Source organism: Biomphalaria glabrata, chromosome 1 (genome assembly GCF_947242115.1).
Source record: "Biomphalaria glabrata chromosome 1, xgBioGlab47.1, whole genome shotgun sequence".
In the NCBI taxonomy this organism is placed as follows: domain Eukaryota; kingdom Metazoa; phylum Mollusca; class Gastropoda; family Planorbidae; genus Biomphalaria; species Biomphalaria glabrata.
In genome coordinates, this window is record NC_074711.1 from 50,412,870 (window position 1) to 50,433,338 (window position 20,469).

A 20,469-nucleotide genomic window follows, 5' to 3' on the forward strand; every position below is an offset into this window, starting at 1 on the left:
CTATAAGTAATCAGACAAAACACATCCTCCCAGACCTATAGAGCCTTAAGGTAAACAAAAAAAAAACACATGCTCCGAGGACCTACAAATCCTATAGGTAAGCACACAAAACACATCCTCCCAGACCTATAGAGCCTAAAGGTAAACAAAAAAAACACATGCTCCCAGGACCTACAAATCCTATAGGTAAGCACACAAATAACATCCTTACAGGACCTACAGATCCTATAGGTAAGCACACACAACACATCCTCCCAGGCCTACAGATCCTATCGCTAAGCACACACAACACATCCTCCCAGACCTACAGATCCTATCGCTAAGCCAACACAACACATTTCCCCAGGCCTATAGATCCTATAGGTAAGCACACACAACACATCCTCCCAGGCCTACAGATCCTATTGCTAAGCTAACAAAGCACATCCTCACAGGCCTACAGATTCTATAGGTAAGCACACATAACACATCCTCCCAGGCCTACACATCCTATAGGTAAGCACACACAACACGTCGTCCCAGACCTACAGATCCTATTGCTAATCACACACAACACATCATCCCAGGCCTACAGACCCTATTGCTAAGCTAACAAAAACACATCCTCACAGGCCTACAGATTCTATAGGTAAGCACACATAACACATTCTCCCAGGACTACAGATCCTATAGGTAAGCACACACAACACATCCTCCCAGACCTACAAATCCTATTGCTAAGCACACACAACACATCCTCCCAGACCTACAGATCCTATTACTACGCACAATTACTAGAAACTTTTGAGCAACACTCTGGTTGACTTTTGACGCCTACTTAATATTAATGCTGGTCCATCGAGACTAAATCCTGCACTAGGAAATCTAAGGCTGGAGGCGCTTCATTTGGTTTTATTACAATACCTCTATTCAATTCCTAACTTCGTGGAAACGTCAAAAACCCTAAAACCTGGGTGGGTGGACGCGATTTACGAAAATGGCTTTAAGGATTTTCCTCTGAAATGAGAGTTCTGTGGATCGTTGGAAAACAAAATACTGGCTCGTTGGCCAGACTGAGAAATATCTCATTGGACCGTTATAGTTCAGGAACATAAATACTGGCTCGTTGGCCAGACTGAGAAATATCTCATTGGACCGTTATAGTTCAGGAACATAAATACTGGCTGGTTGGCCAGACTAAGAAATATCTCATTGGACCGTTATAGTTCAGGAACATAAATACTGGCTCGTTGGCCAGACTGAGAAATATCTCATTGGACCGTTATAGTTCAGGAACATAAATACTGGCTGGTTGGCCAGACTGAGAAATATCTCATTGGACCGTTATAGTTCAGGAACATAAATACTGGCTCGTTGGCCAGACTGAGAAATATCTCATTGGACCATTATAGTTCAGGAACATAAATACTGGCTCGTTGTGAGAAATATCTCATTGGACCGTTATAGTTCAGGAACATAAATACTGGCTCGTTGTGAGAAATATCTCATTGGACCGTTATAGTTCAGGAACATAAATACTGGCTCGTAAGCCAGACTGAGAAATATCTCATTGGACCGTTATAGTTCAGGAACATAAATACTGGCTGGTTGGCCAGACTGAGAAATATCTCATTGGACCGTTATAGTTCAGGAACATAAATACTGGCTGGTTGGCCAGACTGAGAAATATCTCATTGGACCGTTATAGTTCAGGAACATAAATACTGGCTCGTTGTGAGAAATATCTCATTGGACCGTTATAGTTCAGGAACATAAATACAATTAAAATTTAGCTCTTGCACGGACTATACGTCTTGGGGTATTTCCGCATATAGACATCACTCAAAGAAGAGTTTATCTTATCTTATCTTATATATTACAGACGTTGCTTCAAAAATAAAAGATAATTACGTCCTACGCATTTCATGTGTCAATCTAGTCATGCATGTCAATCAATGACTTAAACTTTGCAAATCGCTGGTTTTCCTGGCTGATTCAAGCAACCCATTCCGTTCTCTGATGGCACTAGTAAATTAATGTTCAGGAAGATTGAGCGCATCTTCTAGCACTAGATCTAGAGGCATAGTATTGGAATGTTATTAAGTCCTAAAAGGAATTAATTCTTTCTCGAGCAGGGGTGGGGGTGGGAAATCGTGCGGGGTAAAAATGTTCCTTTTAAAAAAAATCTAAAATTCATGAGTTATTAAGAGAAAACAAATCATTGTATGGGTTGTATAAAATAAGTATTGTCTTTAAAAAAAAAGTATTTTAAACATGTTTTTCTTGTTTGCCTCAATTGACTAATGATAATCTAAGAAATAACAGACATGATGAGCTATTGATACATAGAGACTCATAGAGTGATAGAGAAACACTTAGGTTTTTACATTTTGTATTGCGAAATATCCTTTTTTTCTTTAGAGATTCCTGAACTACTGATTTACTTTGAGTCTTTTATAAGAGATTATCCTGAGGCTTTGGAAGACAATGACAGATATATAGCTTTAAATCAGACATTATACTAGCTCCATCATATTAATTAGACAGTCCGAATAAAATATTAAATAGATCTGACACAATACTTGTGTAGATCAGGACACTGGCGGATCCAGGGGTGGGTCTGTAGGGGCTATCGCCCCCCCCCCACTCGGCCGATTCCCCCCCCCCCCGGAGGGGCGGACGAATTTTAGTATAGAATTCACAAAATGTGTATACGAATTTATTACTTATGTTAATAATATATACTAATTATTTATATTTTAACCTATTTTTAGATTATTTCGGCCCCCTCTAGTATGTTGGCCGATTTGGTGGGGTCGGGAGGGGGCGATGGTATCAATCCCGCCCCCCCCCCATACACTTTCGAGTGGGGGGGGCGGTCCAAATTATTTGTAGAAATCACAGCTTGCTAACAGAATCAATTATATATCTATATGATATGAACTTGTTATTGATATTTTAACCGATCTTTATATTATGTCGTTCCCTGTTTGCCGATTGGTGGAGGGGGGGGGCGAATACATCTACTGCCCTTCTCACCTTAACCCTTTGAGTCTGGGATGGCGGTCCGTTTTTATGGAGAAATCATAGTTTGTGAAGAAAATTAGTAATATATTTATATAATATAAACTACGTATTGATATGTGACCAATTGTATATTATGTCGTACCACACTCTAGTCTCAAATTGTATTATTAGCAAATTTAAATGAAAAAGGGTTGTACCAGGTGGGAGGGACGATACATACAATCGCATTTCCCCCACCAGAGAAATCAATACTTTTTCTTTTTGCATTATAGTTAAGAAATTACAAAATTTAAAAAATCTGTCATTAATATAATTTATATATACTGTTACGATCCTCTCTCCTAATCAGGCCTTCTGTAAGCACTGCTAAACACAACACAACACATCAACACATCAAGAACTCCACAACAAGGCTCCAAATAATCTGGTACTTTAATAATAAGTGAATAAGTAGAAGACTGCCAATACTAGACTATTGGCAACACATCAACAACTAAAATATTACATTGTACATCACCGTACAAAACTATACTGTCTCTCTTTCTGGACTTGTACATCAACACATGAGGACACAACCAGGACCGACTTCATGGCCGACTAACAGTCCCGGTCTCGACGCTCTCCGGTCTTGAACTGCCGCTTTCCTACACACTGTGTCACTCGTACACGCAGGCTTTCGATCACATGACCATAACATTGGTCATATTTGCGTGTAATCGTAGTACTATCCCTTGTCCATGGCCCCGCTGACCTGAGTGATTCACGTGTGTGTCAGCTGAGCCTATAGTTAACCCTTTTGCGCCGCCAATAGGGTCATAACACTGCCCCCTTCTCAGATTTGTCCGTCCCGGACAAAAATCTATCACACGACATTGGCAGTGGAGGTAAATCGACGCAGGAGGGGGTCTATCGTTGGGGGCGACAATGGGCTTATATTGCTATCTCGATGGAGCCATCTGTGCTGTAGTCTGCGTTTGTATCTTTCTCCTTCTGCTCCAGTTGACCACCTGGTTGCACTGACGTCGTGGTTGCATCGCCATGCACTTTGGACTCAGCAAACGTCTTCTTCGGTCGCTCCCTACTGAGAGCAGCCACTTAACACATGGGGAGGGATATGTCAGGACAGGGTTCACCAAGATCGTTGGTTAAATAGGTTTCTTCATAGGGCTTTGAAGAGAAAGACTTGGGGGTTGGGTTTCAGGTTCACAGGAGGGGAAATTGTGGCTAACGTCATCATCTTTAGCCTCCAATCGACTTCCTGGACCACCATCACGGCTTCTCTCTTTAGTCTCAGCAGCGGACCAATTGTCTGTTGAGTGCAGGCCCTGTCGATGATTTTCAGCTTGCAGGGGTCCACCAACTGCTGCATCAGGTATCGTCAAATTCTTCTGAACACCATCAGGACTTCTGTCTCTGGTCTGGGCAGCTGGATAAACGTCTGTTGGGTGTAGACCTTGCCGATGGGTTTCTTGGAGTTTGCATTCTCCCTGCGGAGCTCGACACATAACGTTCTTGCCAAACATCTGGGTGCAGCCATCAAGATTTGAGTTCCTCTCATCAGCACTGGCAGATTGACAGATGTCTTTAATGTCCCCAGCTACGGCTTGAGGTAAGACACAACGTTGTCTTGTTCTGTCTGGCTGACGGAGGCACTCATTTCTGCAGCAAAAGTGTTGGTTGAGCTATTGGTCTCGGTCTCTTCTCTGGTTTCTTCATCTGTTTCTTTCTACGAGTCACCCTTGATCACATTCTGGAAGCCAGACAACATCTGTTCTTGAAAGGTGATCAAGAGCTCTACAACATCCGGTTTGAGTTCAAAGAGGTACGTGTTCGGATCTTCCTCTTCATCCACCAGGGCTTGCCGGAGACGTTCTTTAAGAGTTTCGTTGCTCCTTTCGTAGTACTTCAGTCCTCGCCATTTCAGCTCTTGTTTCAGTTCTTTCAGATTCAGTTCATCTAGCAGTTTTACAGAAGCCATAGGAAATCCCACTTCAAGACACCAGTGTTACGTTTCTCTCCTCCCTATCAGGCCTTCTGTAAACACTTCTAAACACAACACAACACATCAACACATCAAGAACTCCACAACAAGGCTCCAAATAATCTGGTACTTTAATAATGAGTGAATAAGTAGAAGACAGCCAATACTAGACTATTGGCAACACATCAACAACTAAAATATTACATTGTACATCACCGTACAAAACTCTACTGTCTCTCTTTCTGGACTTGTACATCAACACATGAGGACACAACCAGGACCGACTTCATGGCCGACTAACAGTCCCGGTCTCGACGCTCTCCGGTCTTGAACTGCCGCTTTCCTACACACTGTGTCACTCGTACACGCAGGCTTTCGATCACATGACCATAACATTGGTCATATTTGCGTGTAATCGTAGTACTATCCCTTGTCCATGGCCCCGCTGACCTGAGTGATTCACGTGTGTGTCAGCTGAGCCTATAGTTAACCCTTTTGCGCCGCCAATAGGGTCATAACACTGCCCCCTTCTCAGATTTGTCCGTCCCGGACAAAAATCTATCACACGACATTGGCAGTGGAGGTAAATCGACGCAGGAGGGGGTCTATCGTTGGGGGCGACAATGGGCTTATATTGCTATCTCGATGGAGCCATCTGTGCTGTAGTCTGCGTTTGTATCTTTCTCCTTCTGCTCCAGTTGACCACCTGGTTGCACTGACGTCGTGGTTGCATCGCCATGCACTTTGGACTCAGCAAACGTCTTCTTCGGTCGCTCCCTACTGAGAGCAGCCACTTAACACATGGGGAGGGATATGTCAGGACAGGGTTCACCAAGATCGTTGGTTAAATAGGTTTCTTCATAGGGCTTTGAAGAGAAAGACTTGGGGGTTGGGTTTCAGGTTCACAGGAGGGGAAATTGTGGCTAACGTCATCATCTTTAGCCTCCAATCGACTTCCTGGACCACCATCACGGCTTCTCTCTTTAGTCTCAGCAGCGGACCAATTGTCTGTTGAGTGCAGGCCCTGTCGATGATTTTCAGCTTGCAGGGGTCCACCAACTGCTGCATCAGGTATCGTCAAATTCTTCTGAACACCATCAGGACTTCTGTCTCTGGTCTGGGCAGCTGGATAAACGTCTGTTGGGTGTAGACCTTGCCGATGGGTTTCTTGGAGTTTGCATTCTCCCTGCGGAGCTCGACACATAACGTTCTTGCCAAACATCTGGGTGCAGCCATCAAGATTTGAGTTCCTCTCATCAGCACTGGCAGATTGACAGATGTCTTTAATGTCCCCAGCTACGGCTTGAGGTAAGACACAACGTTGTCTTGTTCTGTCTGGCTGACGGAGGCACTCATTTCTGCAGCAAAAGTGTTGGTTGAGCTATTGGTCTCGGTCTCTTCTCTGGTTTCTTCATCTGTTTCTTTCTACGAGTCACCCTTGATCACATTCTGGAAGCCAGACAACATCTGTTCTTGAAAGGTGATCAAGAGCTCTACAACATCCGGTTTGAGTTCAAAGAGGTACGTGTTCGGATCTTCCTCTTCATCCACCAGGGCTTGCCGGAGACGTTCTTTAAGAGTTTCGTTGCTCCTTTCGTAGTACTTCAGTCCTCGCCATTTCAGCTCTTGTTTCAGTTCTTTCAGATTCAGTTCATCTAGCAGTTTTACAGAAGCCATAGGAAATCCCACTTCAAGACACCAGTGTTACGTTTCTCTCCTCCCTATCAGGCCTTCTGTAAACACTTCTAAACACAACACAACACATCAACACATCAAGAACTCCACAACAAGGCTCCAAATAATCTGGTACTTTAATAATGAGTGAATAAGTAGAAGACAGCCAATACTAGACTATTGGCAACACATCAACAACTAAAATATTACATTGTACATCACCGTACAAAACTCTACTGTCTCTCTTTCTGGACTTGTACATCAACACATGAGGACACAACCAGGACCGACTTCATGGCCGACTAACAGTCCCGGTCTCGACGCTCTCCGGTCTTGAACTGCCGCTTTCCTACACACTGTGTCACTCGTACACGCAGGCTTTCGATCACATGACCATAACATTGGTCATATTTGCGTGTAATCGTAGTACTATCCCTTGTCCATGGCCCCGCTGACCTGAGTGATTCACGTGTGTGTCAGCTGAGCCTATAGTTAACCCTTTTGCGCCGCCAATAGGGTCATAACACTGCCCCCTTCTCAGATTTGTCCGTCCCGGACAAAAATCTATCACACGACATTGGCAGTGGAGGTAAATCGACGCAGGAGGGGGTCTATCGTTGGGGGCGACAATGGGCTTATATTGCTATCTCGATGGAGCCATCTGTGCTGTAGTCTGCGTTTGTATCTTTCTCCTTCTGCTCCAGTTGACCACCTGGTTGCACTGACGTCGTGGTTGCATCGCCATGCACTTTGGACTCAGCAAACGTCTTCTTCGGTCGCTCCCTACTGAGAGCAGCCACTTAACACATGGGGAGGGATATGTCAGGACAGGGTTCACCAAGATCGTTGGTTAAATAGGTTTCTTCATAGGGCTTTGAAGAGAAAGACTTGGGGGTTGGGTTTCAGGTTCACAGGAGGGGAAATTGTGGCTAACGTCATCATCTTTAGCCTCCAATCGACTTCCTGGACCACCATCACGGCTTCTCTCTTTAGTCTCAGCAGCGGACCAATTGTCTGTTGAGTGCAGGCCCTGTCGATGATTTTCAGCTTGCAGGGGTCCACCAACTGCTGCATCAGGTATCGTCAAATTCTTCTGAACACCATCAGGACTTCTGTCTCTGGTCTGGGCAGCTGGATAAACGTCTGTTGGGTGTAGACCTTGCCGATGGGTTTCTTGGAGTTTGCATTCTCCCTGCGGAGCTCGACACATAACGTTCTTGCCAAACATCTGGGTGCAGCCATCAAGATTTGAGTTCCTCTCATCAGCACTGGCAGATTGACAGATGTCTTTAATGTCCCCAGCTACGGCTTGAGGTAAGACACAACGTTGTCTTGTTCTGTCTGGCTGACGGAGGCACTCATTTCTGCAGCAAAAGTGTTGGTTGAGCTATTGGTCTCGGTCTCTTCTCTGGTTTCTTCATCTGTTTCTTTCTACGAGTCACCCTTGATCACATTCTGGAAGCCAGACAACATCTGTTCTTGAAAGGTGATCAAGAGCTCTACAACATCCGGTTTGAGTTCAAAGAGGTACGTGTTCGGATCTTCCTCTTCATCCACCAGGGCTTGCCGGAGACGTTCTTTAAGAGTTTCGTTGCTCATTTCGTAGTACTTCAGTCCTCGCCATTTCAGCTCTTGTTTCAGTTCTTTCAGATTCAGTTCATCTAGCAGTTTTACAGAAGCCATAGGAAATCCCACTTCAAGACACCAGTGTTACGTTTCTCTCCTCCCTATCAGGCCTTCTGTAAACACTTCTAAACACAACACAACACATCAACACATCAAGAACTCCACAACAAGGCTCCAAATAATCTGGTACTTTAATAATGAGTGAATAAGTAGAAGACAGCCAATACTAGACTATTGGCAACACATCAACAACTAAAATATTACATTGTACATCACCGTACAAAACTCTACTGTCTCTCTTTCTGGACTTGTACATCAACACATGAGGACACAACCAGGACCGACTTCATGGCCGACTAACAGTCCCGGTCTCGACGCTCTCCGGTCTTGAACTGCCGCTTTCCTACACACTGTGTCACTCGTACACGCAGGCTTTCGATCACATGACCATAACATTGGTCATATTTGCGTGTAATCGTAGTACTATCCCTTGTCCATGGCCCCGCTGACCTGAGTGATTCACGTGTGTGTCAGCTGAGCCTATAGTTAACCCTTTTGCGCCGCCAATAGGGTCATAACAATACTATAAATTAAATTTTTATATCCCTATTCTTTAATGCCAAATGCAATCTTTAGCAGAAGTTATTAAAGTATAAGATGAGTTCTAAACCAAAATAATCTTTTTATAGTCGCCTTTTCCCAAACTTTACTCAATCTGATATTTTTCTAGCTAAATAAATTTGGGACTATAACTCACAATTTATACTTCAATTTTATTGAATACTATTTCTCGAATATTTTTTTTTCGGCGGCGATCCTCAAAGCCAAAATATAATTGTGTGGGGCATCTTATCTTCTCAAGGAACAAGTCGGCTTTAATTGCAATGTATTAAGGGCCTTTAAATTCATATTAGAATATTTTTCAAGTACAACATTATTCAAAATGTCCTTTTTTAATAGTATGAATAATGACCTTTAGGTCAGGAGAAGTTCTGCAGTGAAGAATGCAAGAAAACACTTTTGTCGTTGGGGCTTCGCCCCGAATTCCATTGATAAATAATGAGCTGTACTTGTCAGGAGAATGCGTTTCTGCAGTGAAGAATGTAGGAAAACGCTTTTAACGTCGGGGCTTCGCCCCGAACCCCACTAGGGAATCTTATAGCTCTGCCCCAGCTGTTTTGATTTTCGCCGAAGGTTGAGAAATGCTGCTTTTTTTAATTCTTATATATATATATATACACAAACATATGTGTGTGTGTGTGTGTGCTGTACGCACGTTTATGCATAGGGTTAGGGTTTACTGGGCGTTAGGGTCAGGGTTTGGAAAAAAATCGCCCCCCCCCCACTCCAAAGTTCTGGATCCGCTAGTGGATCAGGACCAATTAATTGAAAAGATCAATTCCGACAATTTGATTGAATCAGTTCTAGTACACTGAGGGGACAAGTACATGACATCCATTGATTGGGCCATTTCCGAATCCATTGCTGAGACTAAAAAAAAAACTTCTAAAAAGCTAATCAGCGATGCTGTCCTAAGCAAATAGACGCCAATATTTGTTTTTGAGACACTGGTTGAAGCAATCCAAGATCCAATGTCTCCTTGCAGTGTTACAAGAGATGGCGGAAAACAGTGCATACACACACACACACACAAATGCAACTATTTCCGTGCACTTTGCTTAGTGAAATATAGTGTCTATGTACATAAACATAGTGTCAATGTATATAAACATTGTGTCTATGTACATAAACTTAGTGTCAATGTACATAAACATAGTGTCAATGTACATAAACATAGTGTCAATGTACATAAACATAGTGTCTATGTACATAAACATAAACATAGTGTCTATGTACATAAACATAGTGTCAATGTATATAAACATTGTGTCTATGTACATAAACATAGTGTCAATGTACATAAACATAGTGTCTATGTACATAAACATAGTGTCAATGTACATAAACATAGTGTCTATGTACATAAACATAGTGTCAATGTATATAAACATAGTGTCTATGTACATAAACATAGTGTCAATGTACATAAACATAGTGTCTATGTACATAACATAGTGTCAATGTACATAAACATAGTGTCAATGTACATAAACATAATGTCTATGTACATAAACATAGTGTCAATGTATATAAACATAGTGTCTATGTACATAAACATAGTGTCAATGTTTCTAAACATAGTGTCTATGTACATAAACATAATGTCAATGTACATAAACATAATGTCAATGTATATAAACATAATGTCAATGTATATGAACATAATGTCAATGTGTATAAACATAGTGTCAATGTATATAAACATAGTGTCTATGTGCATAAACATAGTGTCAATGTTTATAAACATAGTGTCTATGTACATAAACATAGTGTCAATGTATATAAACATAGTATCTATGTACATAAACATAGTGCCTATTGTCTGTCTATTTATATAAACATATCGTTTCTAAACAGTGTGAGTCTGGTGCACTAGCGGATCCAGAACTTTGGAGTGGGGGGGGGGGCGATTTTTTCCAAACCCTAACCCTAACGCCCAGTAAACCCTAACCCTATGCATAAACGTGCATACAGCATATATATATATATATCTATATATATATATATATATCTATATATATATATATATATATATATATATTCGATACGTGAGAATAAAATAAGACTGTTTCTCAATCTTCGGCGAAAAAAAAACTGAAAAAAAAAACAGTCATGTTGAGGCCTTTCTCTTGCAAGCTTGGGGGCCTGGAAGAGCGCTGTAAGCTTCCTCAGTGGGGTTCGTTTTTTTGCACTTTTCACGGCTGAAACGCATTCTCAAGACATCTACAGCTTATTATTCATCAGTGAGGTTAGGGGCGAAGCCTCGACGCTAAAAGCGTTTTCTGGCATTCTTCACTGCAGTAACGCATTCTCCTGACCTACAGCTCATTATTCATTCTATTATAAAGGACCTTTTGAATAATGTGGAAAAATATTCTAATACATTGCAAATACAACCGATTTGTTCTTTGAAAAGATAAGATACCCCACATATTTAGATTAAGGCTTTGAGGATCGCCGCCGAAAAAAAAATTCGATTAATAATATTCAATAAAATTGAAGCATAAATTGTGAGTTATAGTCCTAAATTTATTTAACTAGAAAAATATGAGATAGAGTAAAGGTTGGAAAAAGTCGACTAGGAAAAGATTATCTGGCTTTTGAACTCATCTCAACCGTGACTGTTATATTGAAAAATTTCGTTTGAATTATAACTTTTCCAAAGCAAAGTCTTTCTTAAAATAGTTATGATAAATTCATGTCAAATTACACAAACTCTGTCTGGAAAGGGGAAGGGCGGTAAAATAAAGACGATTAATCCTCGCTCCTTTTTATAATTCCTGCTAATGATTGCATTTTGCATTAAAGAATACAGGTTGGGCGACTCGATATAAGAATTTACTTTATAGCATATATAAATTATATTAGTGACAGATTTTTTTAATTTTGTAATTTCTTACTATAATACAAAAAGAAAAAGTATTGGTTTGTCCGATAAGGGGAAGGTGATTGCATGTATCGCACTTCCACCTGTTTATATTATATAGATATTCGACTAATTTTGTTCACATACTATGATTTCTCCATAAAAGTAGGACCGCCCCCCCCACACACAAAGGGTTTAGATGGGAAGGGCGGTAGAGGTATTCGCTCCTCCCTTTCCAATCGGCCAACAGGTGAACGACATAATATAAAGACCGGTTAAAATACCAATAACAAGTTTTAATCATATAGATATTTAATTGATTCTGTTAGTAAGCTGTGATTTGTACAAATAAATTGGACCGCCCCCCCCACTCGAAAGTTTATGGTGGGGGGGGGGCGGATTGATGCCATCGCCCCCTCCCGACCCTACCAAATCGGCCAAAATACTAGAAAGGGAAGGGGGCGAAATAATCTAAAAATAGGTTGAAATATAAATAATTAGTATATATTATTAACATAAGTAATAAATTCGTATACAAATTGTGTGAATTCTATACTAAAATTCGTCCGCCCCCCCCCCTTCGGGCGATCGCCCCCCCCCCCTTCCTGGATCCGCCAGTGGTCTGGTGTGAATGTACATATTTTTATTTTAGTTATAATGTTTTGTTTGGTGTAATGCTCAAATTGTAAGACAAATTTCCTAACGGACAAAAAAGATTATTATTATATTATTATTATTATTATTATATTATAAATGAGCATAGAGATCTAGCGTTGACGAATAAAAAAAAAGGTCACCAAACAAAACTAACTTACTAGATGATTCATTGAAAATACTCGATTAAATAATCAAATATTTTAAAATCATAAAAATGACAAAAAACTAACGATACGAAAACAAGAAATATATTTTGGCCTAAATGTCAAGTGTATCCAGGTGATTCAGTTTGATCAATCGATGAAATGATAGCAAGATGATCACATGATAGCAAGATGATCACATGATAGCAAGACAAATTTAAACATGAACATCTTAGAATAGAGCTTTGCTTTTTGCTGTGGGAACCCGGTGCTACAGCTTCCAAACCGAGTGCTACACCTTCCAAACCGAGTGCTACAGCTTCCAAACCGAGTGCTACACCTTCCAAACCGAGTGCTACACCTTTCAAACCGAGTGCTACACCTTCCAAACCTAGTGCTACACCTTCCAAACCGAGTGCTACAGCTTCCAAACCGAGTGCTACAGCTTCCAAACCGAGTGCTACACCTTCCAAACCGAGTGCTACAGCTTCCAAACCGAGTGCTACACCTTCCAAACCGAGTGCTACACCTTCCAAACCGAGTGCTACAGCTTCCAAACCAAGTGCTACACCTTCCAAACCGAGTGCTACACCTTCCAAACCGAGGGGTCTTATTGGGTAAGTAGGCCCTAAAGGCGATTGGTCGTTGCCGCTCCTCGTTAAGTCGGCCACAGAAACATCTACCGCAAAGACTGAAAGTCTGAAAAGTGTGACGGACTACCTTTGTTGTTGTTTTTTTCCTTTTTAATTTTTTTTTTAAAGGAATTCGGAATAACAAACATTTGTAGTGAAATTTTGGATTTTTCGTTGGCGCGTCTAGTTGAAATTGATCGAGCAATATCAAAGTTGATTGGAAAATTGAATGTCTATGTACTTATTACTTTTCTAAACCATCAACAACATTAATCTAGGAGCATTTTATCTTACAGAACACAAAACTAATAATAAATATAAATAGAATATAAAATAGAATATACAATAATTTACATTCATTATAGGAGTCAGTATTAAATCAACACACTTTCTTTCTGCTTTAGTTCTTCCATTTTAAAACACTCGTACAAATAGCCATGTTATCGTAGAAATAGCCATGTTATCGTAGAAATAGTCATGCTATCGTAGAAACAGCCAAGTTATCGAACTTATTTCCTGTTGTTAGCTTGTATGATAAATACAACTATATTGGAAGGAATCAATACTGAGATGAAGTCCTTATGTCCAGCCAATGTGATTCTATCCGACGGAACGTGAACATATATGTCCAGCCAATGTGATTCTATCCGACGGGACGTGAACATACATGCGATGTATTGTGAGCCCATGTTCTGGCTGTCAGCTCTAACACGTTCAGACGGCATCCCTCAGCGGCTGCCTGAAGCCCGTCGTTAATTCATATTTTCCAAGACCAGCATTTTGAAAGAGTAATCGCACACGTCCCATAGATCATCATCACACCGGAACCAGAACCCTTGTAAAAGCTTGGGATAAGTCAATGCATACTGGATAGGGGGCCATGACCCCAAGTCATCCATCAAATTTTGTCGGCTCGGACAGCCGGACACACAGCACACTTATGGCTATTTATGTACACAAGTTGTGTCTGGCTTGTAAGTTAAAAAGTTGAAGAGATCAGTCCCCAGTGAAAGTACTTTCCATCCTGGTAATACTATGGCTGTGTCTTCTGATGATGTATATAATGGCTTACTGTATCGTATTAGTCAAATCATAGCTGTGTGCATTGTACGTATTAAGGCTGTGTGGCTGTTGGCACAGTAGTAGTTAGATCTGGTTAAATTTGCTTAACTATTTTATTTTGCCATCGTGTTTAAAATAATAATTTTCGTTTTTTTTTGTGTCATTAAAATGCGAATTATTTAAATGCCCGTTTCAGTTGACTTCCGTTTGGTTTCTGTATCAAACAAAAGAACTCAAATGGAAGGCTACATGACTTGTACTGGGTTCTTAGACTAATCAAAGGACGCCATCCAATCACCTAGATCTCAAGACTTACCTTATATTGGTCAGCTAATTTTTCCGTCAGATCTGGAGACACGGTGCAAGGCAAGACCGCCATTAACCCTTTCACCACTCGTATCGTCATAATAGTCTCGTCTATACCATTGTTGATATTCTTCACACAGTCTGGTCAGAACAAAAAAAGAGAGGTAATCATGAAATAAATTGTTCTATACATTATTTGACATCCAATACTAAGTACATTTAAGGTTATGGAGGTCCGTGTCTTGGTTTTATTGGTGGAGGTAGAGGCTGACATTGTGCTAGACACACAACACCTTGGTCACCTGTTGTCACGCAAAACAAAAGGTATCTACATCTTCTGCTCAGTAAAATACAAAGCCAGAAAGGGGAACAAAATGAAACTTGACCGGCTTGATGTTATTATATTGACAGAAGTTTGTACTGCAGCCAACACGACTTCGACACTGAGCATAACAATTACATGCAAGGCTACGACTATTATGTTCAATATTGAAAGCCTGGCAACAAGATAACAAATGTTTCAATGTCTTCACAAATTATATTTTAGAAAAAAATAATCTATATCTGCTATAGGCTTAGAATGCATTCAATTGAATGAGTTTGTTGTTAGTCTGTGATATTATTGTTTCTACTGTACACATTCGATTAGATTTGATTGTGCAGGAGGCAACACTTTTGAGTGATAACATATTCAATTTATTATAGTGATTTACATAGGTCTACCATTTTATTCTTTATATAGGTCTGTTTTTTATTCTTTATATAGGTTTGTGATTTTATTCCTTATATAGTTCATTGATTTTATTCGTTGAATAGGTCTTAAATTTTAATGTTTATATAGGTCATCTATATATATATATATATATATATATATATATATATATATATATATATATATATATCGATTTTATTTGTAAACACATCCTGTGTTTGATTCTTTATATAGATCTTAGATTTGAGTTGATACTGTTGGGCAAACAAAATGAAGCTCAGACAGTTTAACATTAAAAATCATAAGTAAAAAACAAAAACACAATGGAGAATGGTGCCTCATCGACCCTACGCGAGTGAGTGAGTGAGACGTTAATTTCAGGGACAAGAAGTGCGTGTCTGGGGCAACAACTGGACAAGAAGTGCGTGTCTGGGGCAACAACTGGACATATGGTGTCTCTGCACCACTTTGTACGGAATATCTCTCAACATTTGCTATTTGATCTGAGTTATCTTCTCATGGCCGGACTTTCAAGTGGGTGGGGGGGGGGCATGTCTGTCTGGGAGACTACTTGAGCTTAAAGCTGTGTCTGGGTTCTGAGTTAGAGAAACTGTTGTGTTTTAATGTAAGCTCGACAGAAACATCACATAACGTTGGGCTGGATTTTATTTGGGTTTACCCGTTTCAATGTATCACGTAAATAAACCTGGTTCAAAACATAGCTTCATAACTGCTGGGTTTATTTATGTTGAAATTAAAAAAAAAAACAACTAAAACATTGCTAAGAACTTCACATCACTATTGGCTGGGTTTATTTGAGTTGACATGTTCTAAAAAACTATGAGGGCTAATTCAAAAGTTTCTTTTAAATGCTCAGCGTTTGCTAATAAACGTGATGACTAGGTTTCTTATACGCCGAAAAAGTCCGAAACGATTTCGAAAACAACTTTATACGTAGAGTTAGAAATAGTTGAAGTAAGTGTGAGGCTAATTAGATACGTCACAACTAGAGACAGTTTAGCCAAGTACATGACAATGAAATAACTCTGTATATTAAAGGAGTCAAAGACAGAATTCACTAACAATAGAGCTCCAAATCCTAGTTTCAACGTTTAGACTTTCAGTTTAAGATACTCAATGACACGTCACACTGCGTGTTTAAACTATTCTCTGAACAAGATTACGAATCTTATCATACAACCGCAACTCATTTTTTACAAAGCTACTTTCAGCTTCTAACGCCCTTTTATTTCTGTTGTATTTAGACTTTATGTAGGGGAAGAAATCATCACCTATTAATACAGAGAATCGCCTCCCTTTCAATAACGAGCCGCTATTTGCAGTTCCTCTTAGCAGTGTGTGATCATTGCATTGAGATTGTAGATCTGAAGATGACGTTAAACTGTGCACTATTTGTATTGCATTGAGATTGTAGATCTGAAGATGACGTTAAACTGTGCACTATTTGTATTGCATTGCAAACATATTTGAGTTCAGATAGACGGAGACAGCAGGTGCTAATGAAATATTAATATTGGAAAATCTGCAGGACAATATTCATTGGTGAATATAAGCTATAACAAGTGAGAGAGATGTTCAATTAATATGCGCTTTAAGAGGCTGAGCTAACAGAGATACTGGGGAATACAGAAAGATATTGGAAATAAAGCAAGATACTGGGAATAAAGCAAGATACTGGGAATAAAGCAAGATACTGGGAATAAAGCAAGATACTGGGAATAAAGCAAGATACTGGGAATAAAACAAGATACTGGGAATAAAGCAAGATACTGGGAATAAAGCAAGATACTGGGAATAAAGCAAGATACTGGGAATAAAGCAAGATACTGGAAATAAAGCAAGATACTGGGAATAAAGCAAGATACTGAGAATAAAGCAATAATACTGGGAATAAAGCAAGATATTGGAAATAAAGCAAGATACTGGGAATAAAGCAAGATACTGGGAATAAAGCAAGATACTGGGAATAAAGCAAGATACTGGGAATAAAGCAAGATACTGGGAATAAAACAAGATACTGGGAATAAAGCAAGATACTGGGAATAAAGCAAGATACTGGGAATAAAGCAAGATACTGTGAATAAAGCAAGATACTGGGAATAAAGCAAGATACTGGGAATAAAGCAAGATACTGGGAATAAAGCAAGATACTGGGAATAAAGCAAGATACTGGGAATAAAGCAAGATACTGGGAATAAAGCAAAATACTGGAAATAAAGCAAGATACTGGGAATAAAGCAAGATAGTGGGAATAAAGCAAGATAGTGGGAATAACGCAAGATAGTGGAAATAAAGCAAGATACTGGGAATAAAGCAAGATAGTGGGAATAAAGCAAGATAGTGGGAATAAAGCAAGATACTGGGAATAAAGCAAGATACTGGGAATAAAGCAAGATACTGGGAATAAAGCAAGATACTGGGAATAAAACAAGATACTGGGAAAAAAGCAAGATACTGGGAATAAAGCAAGATACTGGAAATAAAGCAAGATACTGGGAATAAAGCAAGATACTGGAAATAAAGCAAGATACTGGGAATAAAGCAAGATACTGGAAATAAAGCAAGATACTGGGAATAAAGCAAGATACTGGGAATAAAGCAAGATACTGGAAATAAAGCAAGATAGTGGGAATAACTAAAGAGACACGGGAAAAAATAAAGAGGCTGTAAACACAGATACTGGGAATAAAGCAAGATACTGGGAATAAAGCAAGATACTGGAAATAAAGCAAGATAGTGGGAATAAAGCAAGATAGTGGGAATAAAGCAAGATAGTGGGAATAAAGCAAGATACTGGAAATAAAGCAAGATACTGGGAATAAAGCAAGATACTGGGAATAAAGCAAGATACTGGAAATAAAGCAAGATAGTGGGAATAAAGCAAGATAGTGGGAATAAAGCAAGATACTGGAAATAAAGCAAGATACTGGGAATAAAGCAAGATAGTGGGAATAAAGCAAGAGACATTAGGACTTGAGAAGTTTTGATGAAATAACTAGGGATAAAACAAGGTTACAAAGACAGTTTGTGTGGAAACACAAACTCAAAATCGGCCCTCGAAGTGGTCCACCTAGAGTCTTCACCAGGTGCTCTACCCCTCAGCCACAGCAACTCCATATATTCACTTAGTGTACACTTATATTTTTTAAAATAATAATTATTAACCTTATCCATACATTCAAAATTAATAACATGTTACATGTAATAAAGAGAAACTAAAAAAGATTTATTCTTCTTACAAAATTACATAAATTGGCAACACGAAAAAAATATTCTTGACTTAGGTCGTGAGTTAGCTAGAAATGACTTCAATTGGCAGAGTTGGACAAGACTTTCCCCTCGCAAATAAAAATTAATATCTCCATTGCTATTTGTCATATAAACTAGATCTCGATCTAGAAATAAATTTAGAATCTTGATATAGAATCTATATAGATCTGGACTAGAATTCTTATGACTTTACACATTTAATCTTAAAATTACTGGACCTAGACCAATGTTAATGATCAGGAATAGTAGGCCTTTTGGTACCGCCGGTACCGGGTAATGGTGTAGGCCTACTATGTTGTTCGTGTACCGCCGGTACCGGGTAATGGTGTAGGGCTACTATGTTGTTCGTGTACCGCCGGTACCGGGTAATGGTGTAGGGCTACTATGTTGTTCGTGTACCGCCGGTACCGGGTAATGATGTAGGCCTACTATGTTGTTCGTGTACCGCCGGTACCGGGTAATGGTGTAGGCCTACTATATTGTTCGTGTACCGCCGGTACCGGGTAATGGTGTAGGCCTACTATGTTGTTCGTGTACCGCCGGTACCGGGTAATGGTGTAGGCCTACTATATTGTTCGTGTACCGCCGGTACCGGGTAATGGTGTAGGCCTACTGTGTTGTTCGTGTACCGCCGGTACCGGGTAATGGTGTAGGCCTACTATGTTGTTCGTGTACCGCCGGTACCGGGTAATGGTGTAGGCCTACTATATTGTTCGTGTACCGCCGGTACCGGGTAATGGTGTAGGCCTACTATGTTGTTCGTGTACCGCCGGTACCGGGTAATGGTGTAGGCCTACTATGTTGTTCGTGTACCGCCGGTACCGGGTAATGATGTAGGCCTACTATATTGTTAATGTACGATTCACTTCTTAACGTAATACTACTGTTTACATAAAGTCTAAATCTGCAGCCCACTCCTAAGCTTTCAGAAGGTAACTTATTGCCTTAATAATTACAATTTCGTTCAAATTTTTAATACATTTATAATATACATATATAGTATAAATATATCTAGATCTGGGCTGTATTTGGTCTTATTTAGAGTAGACTGACAAGTGTATAATGAGGATATGTCAAAACTGAGCGCTATAAAAGTTTTTTTTCTTTTTTTTTAACTTATAATTAAAAGGAAGTTCGTATCAAAATTATTTTTTAAAACCAACATTTCAATCAGTATTTCATTCAATGAGTTACTCAATAAATGGAAAATATATTTTATAATGATCCGTTCACACTTTTTCAATTGTGACCTTTGGGGCCGCTAAAAATTTTAATTTTTTTTTGAGCTGTTAACTAAATAATTCAGGCTCCACGTACAATGAGAATATTATAAAAAGCATGAAGCCTAAAACTGAAGTCCAACAGCAAGTGTGTGTAACTGTGGGTGTGTAACTGTGGGTGTGTAACTGTGACTTTTATTCAGCTATTTATATAGCAAAACTTCCACATTGGAATAAACAATAACCTCAAACGTTTTAAAGACTATATGCTTATTTCACATGTTGACTTTCAGCTAAATGTCTGGGACAGAAACACTTAAGAACAATTGATACAATTTACTAACAGGCCTCTCACACAAAAAAAAAAGACCTCTTCATCATTCATCTACGGACTCAGGAATATTCGCATTTAGTTTTGTCTGCAAACAAAACAAAACATCAATATTCTAATTCTTCTATTTAATTTTCAAATTATAATAGAACCCATTGAGGCCTAGGTTTTCAAAATGATAAAACATATTTTACTGTCTAGTATCTACCGTTCACCATAGTGTACTCTACAAGAGTAATCACGTGACACTTGTCGGTACATTGTCTTGTAGAATAGTATAAGTACGTCGACGTCTATGTTCAAAGAGCTTCGGATAAAATCAATGGAGTGTACATTATGTG

General features: G+C 39.6%; 1 protein-coding gene across 11 annotated transcripts in view; it reads right to left on the reverse strand.

Moving 5' to 3' along the window:
• LOC106080036 (lachesin-like) overlaps positions 1-20,469 on the reverse strand; it is a 137,513-nt gene that overhangs the window by 26,085 nt on the left and 90,959 nt on the right. For 10 of the 11 annotated variants that reach the window (XM_056041735.1, XM_056041730.1, XM_056041724.1 and 7 more), the window contains one exon: positions 14,585-14,715. In XM_056041735.1, the coding sequence (XP_055897710.1) occupies positions 14,585-14,715 (131 nt within the window). Of the gene's footprint in view, positions 1-3,528; positions 3,865-14,584; positions 14,716-20,469 lie in introns of those variants that run through there. The other variant, XM_056041745.1, reaches the window with a different exon arrangement.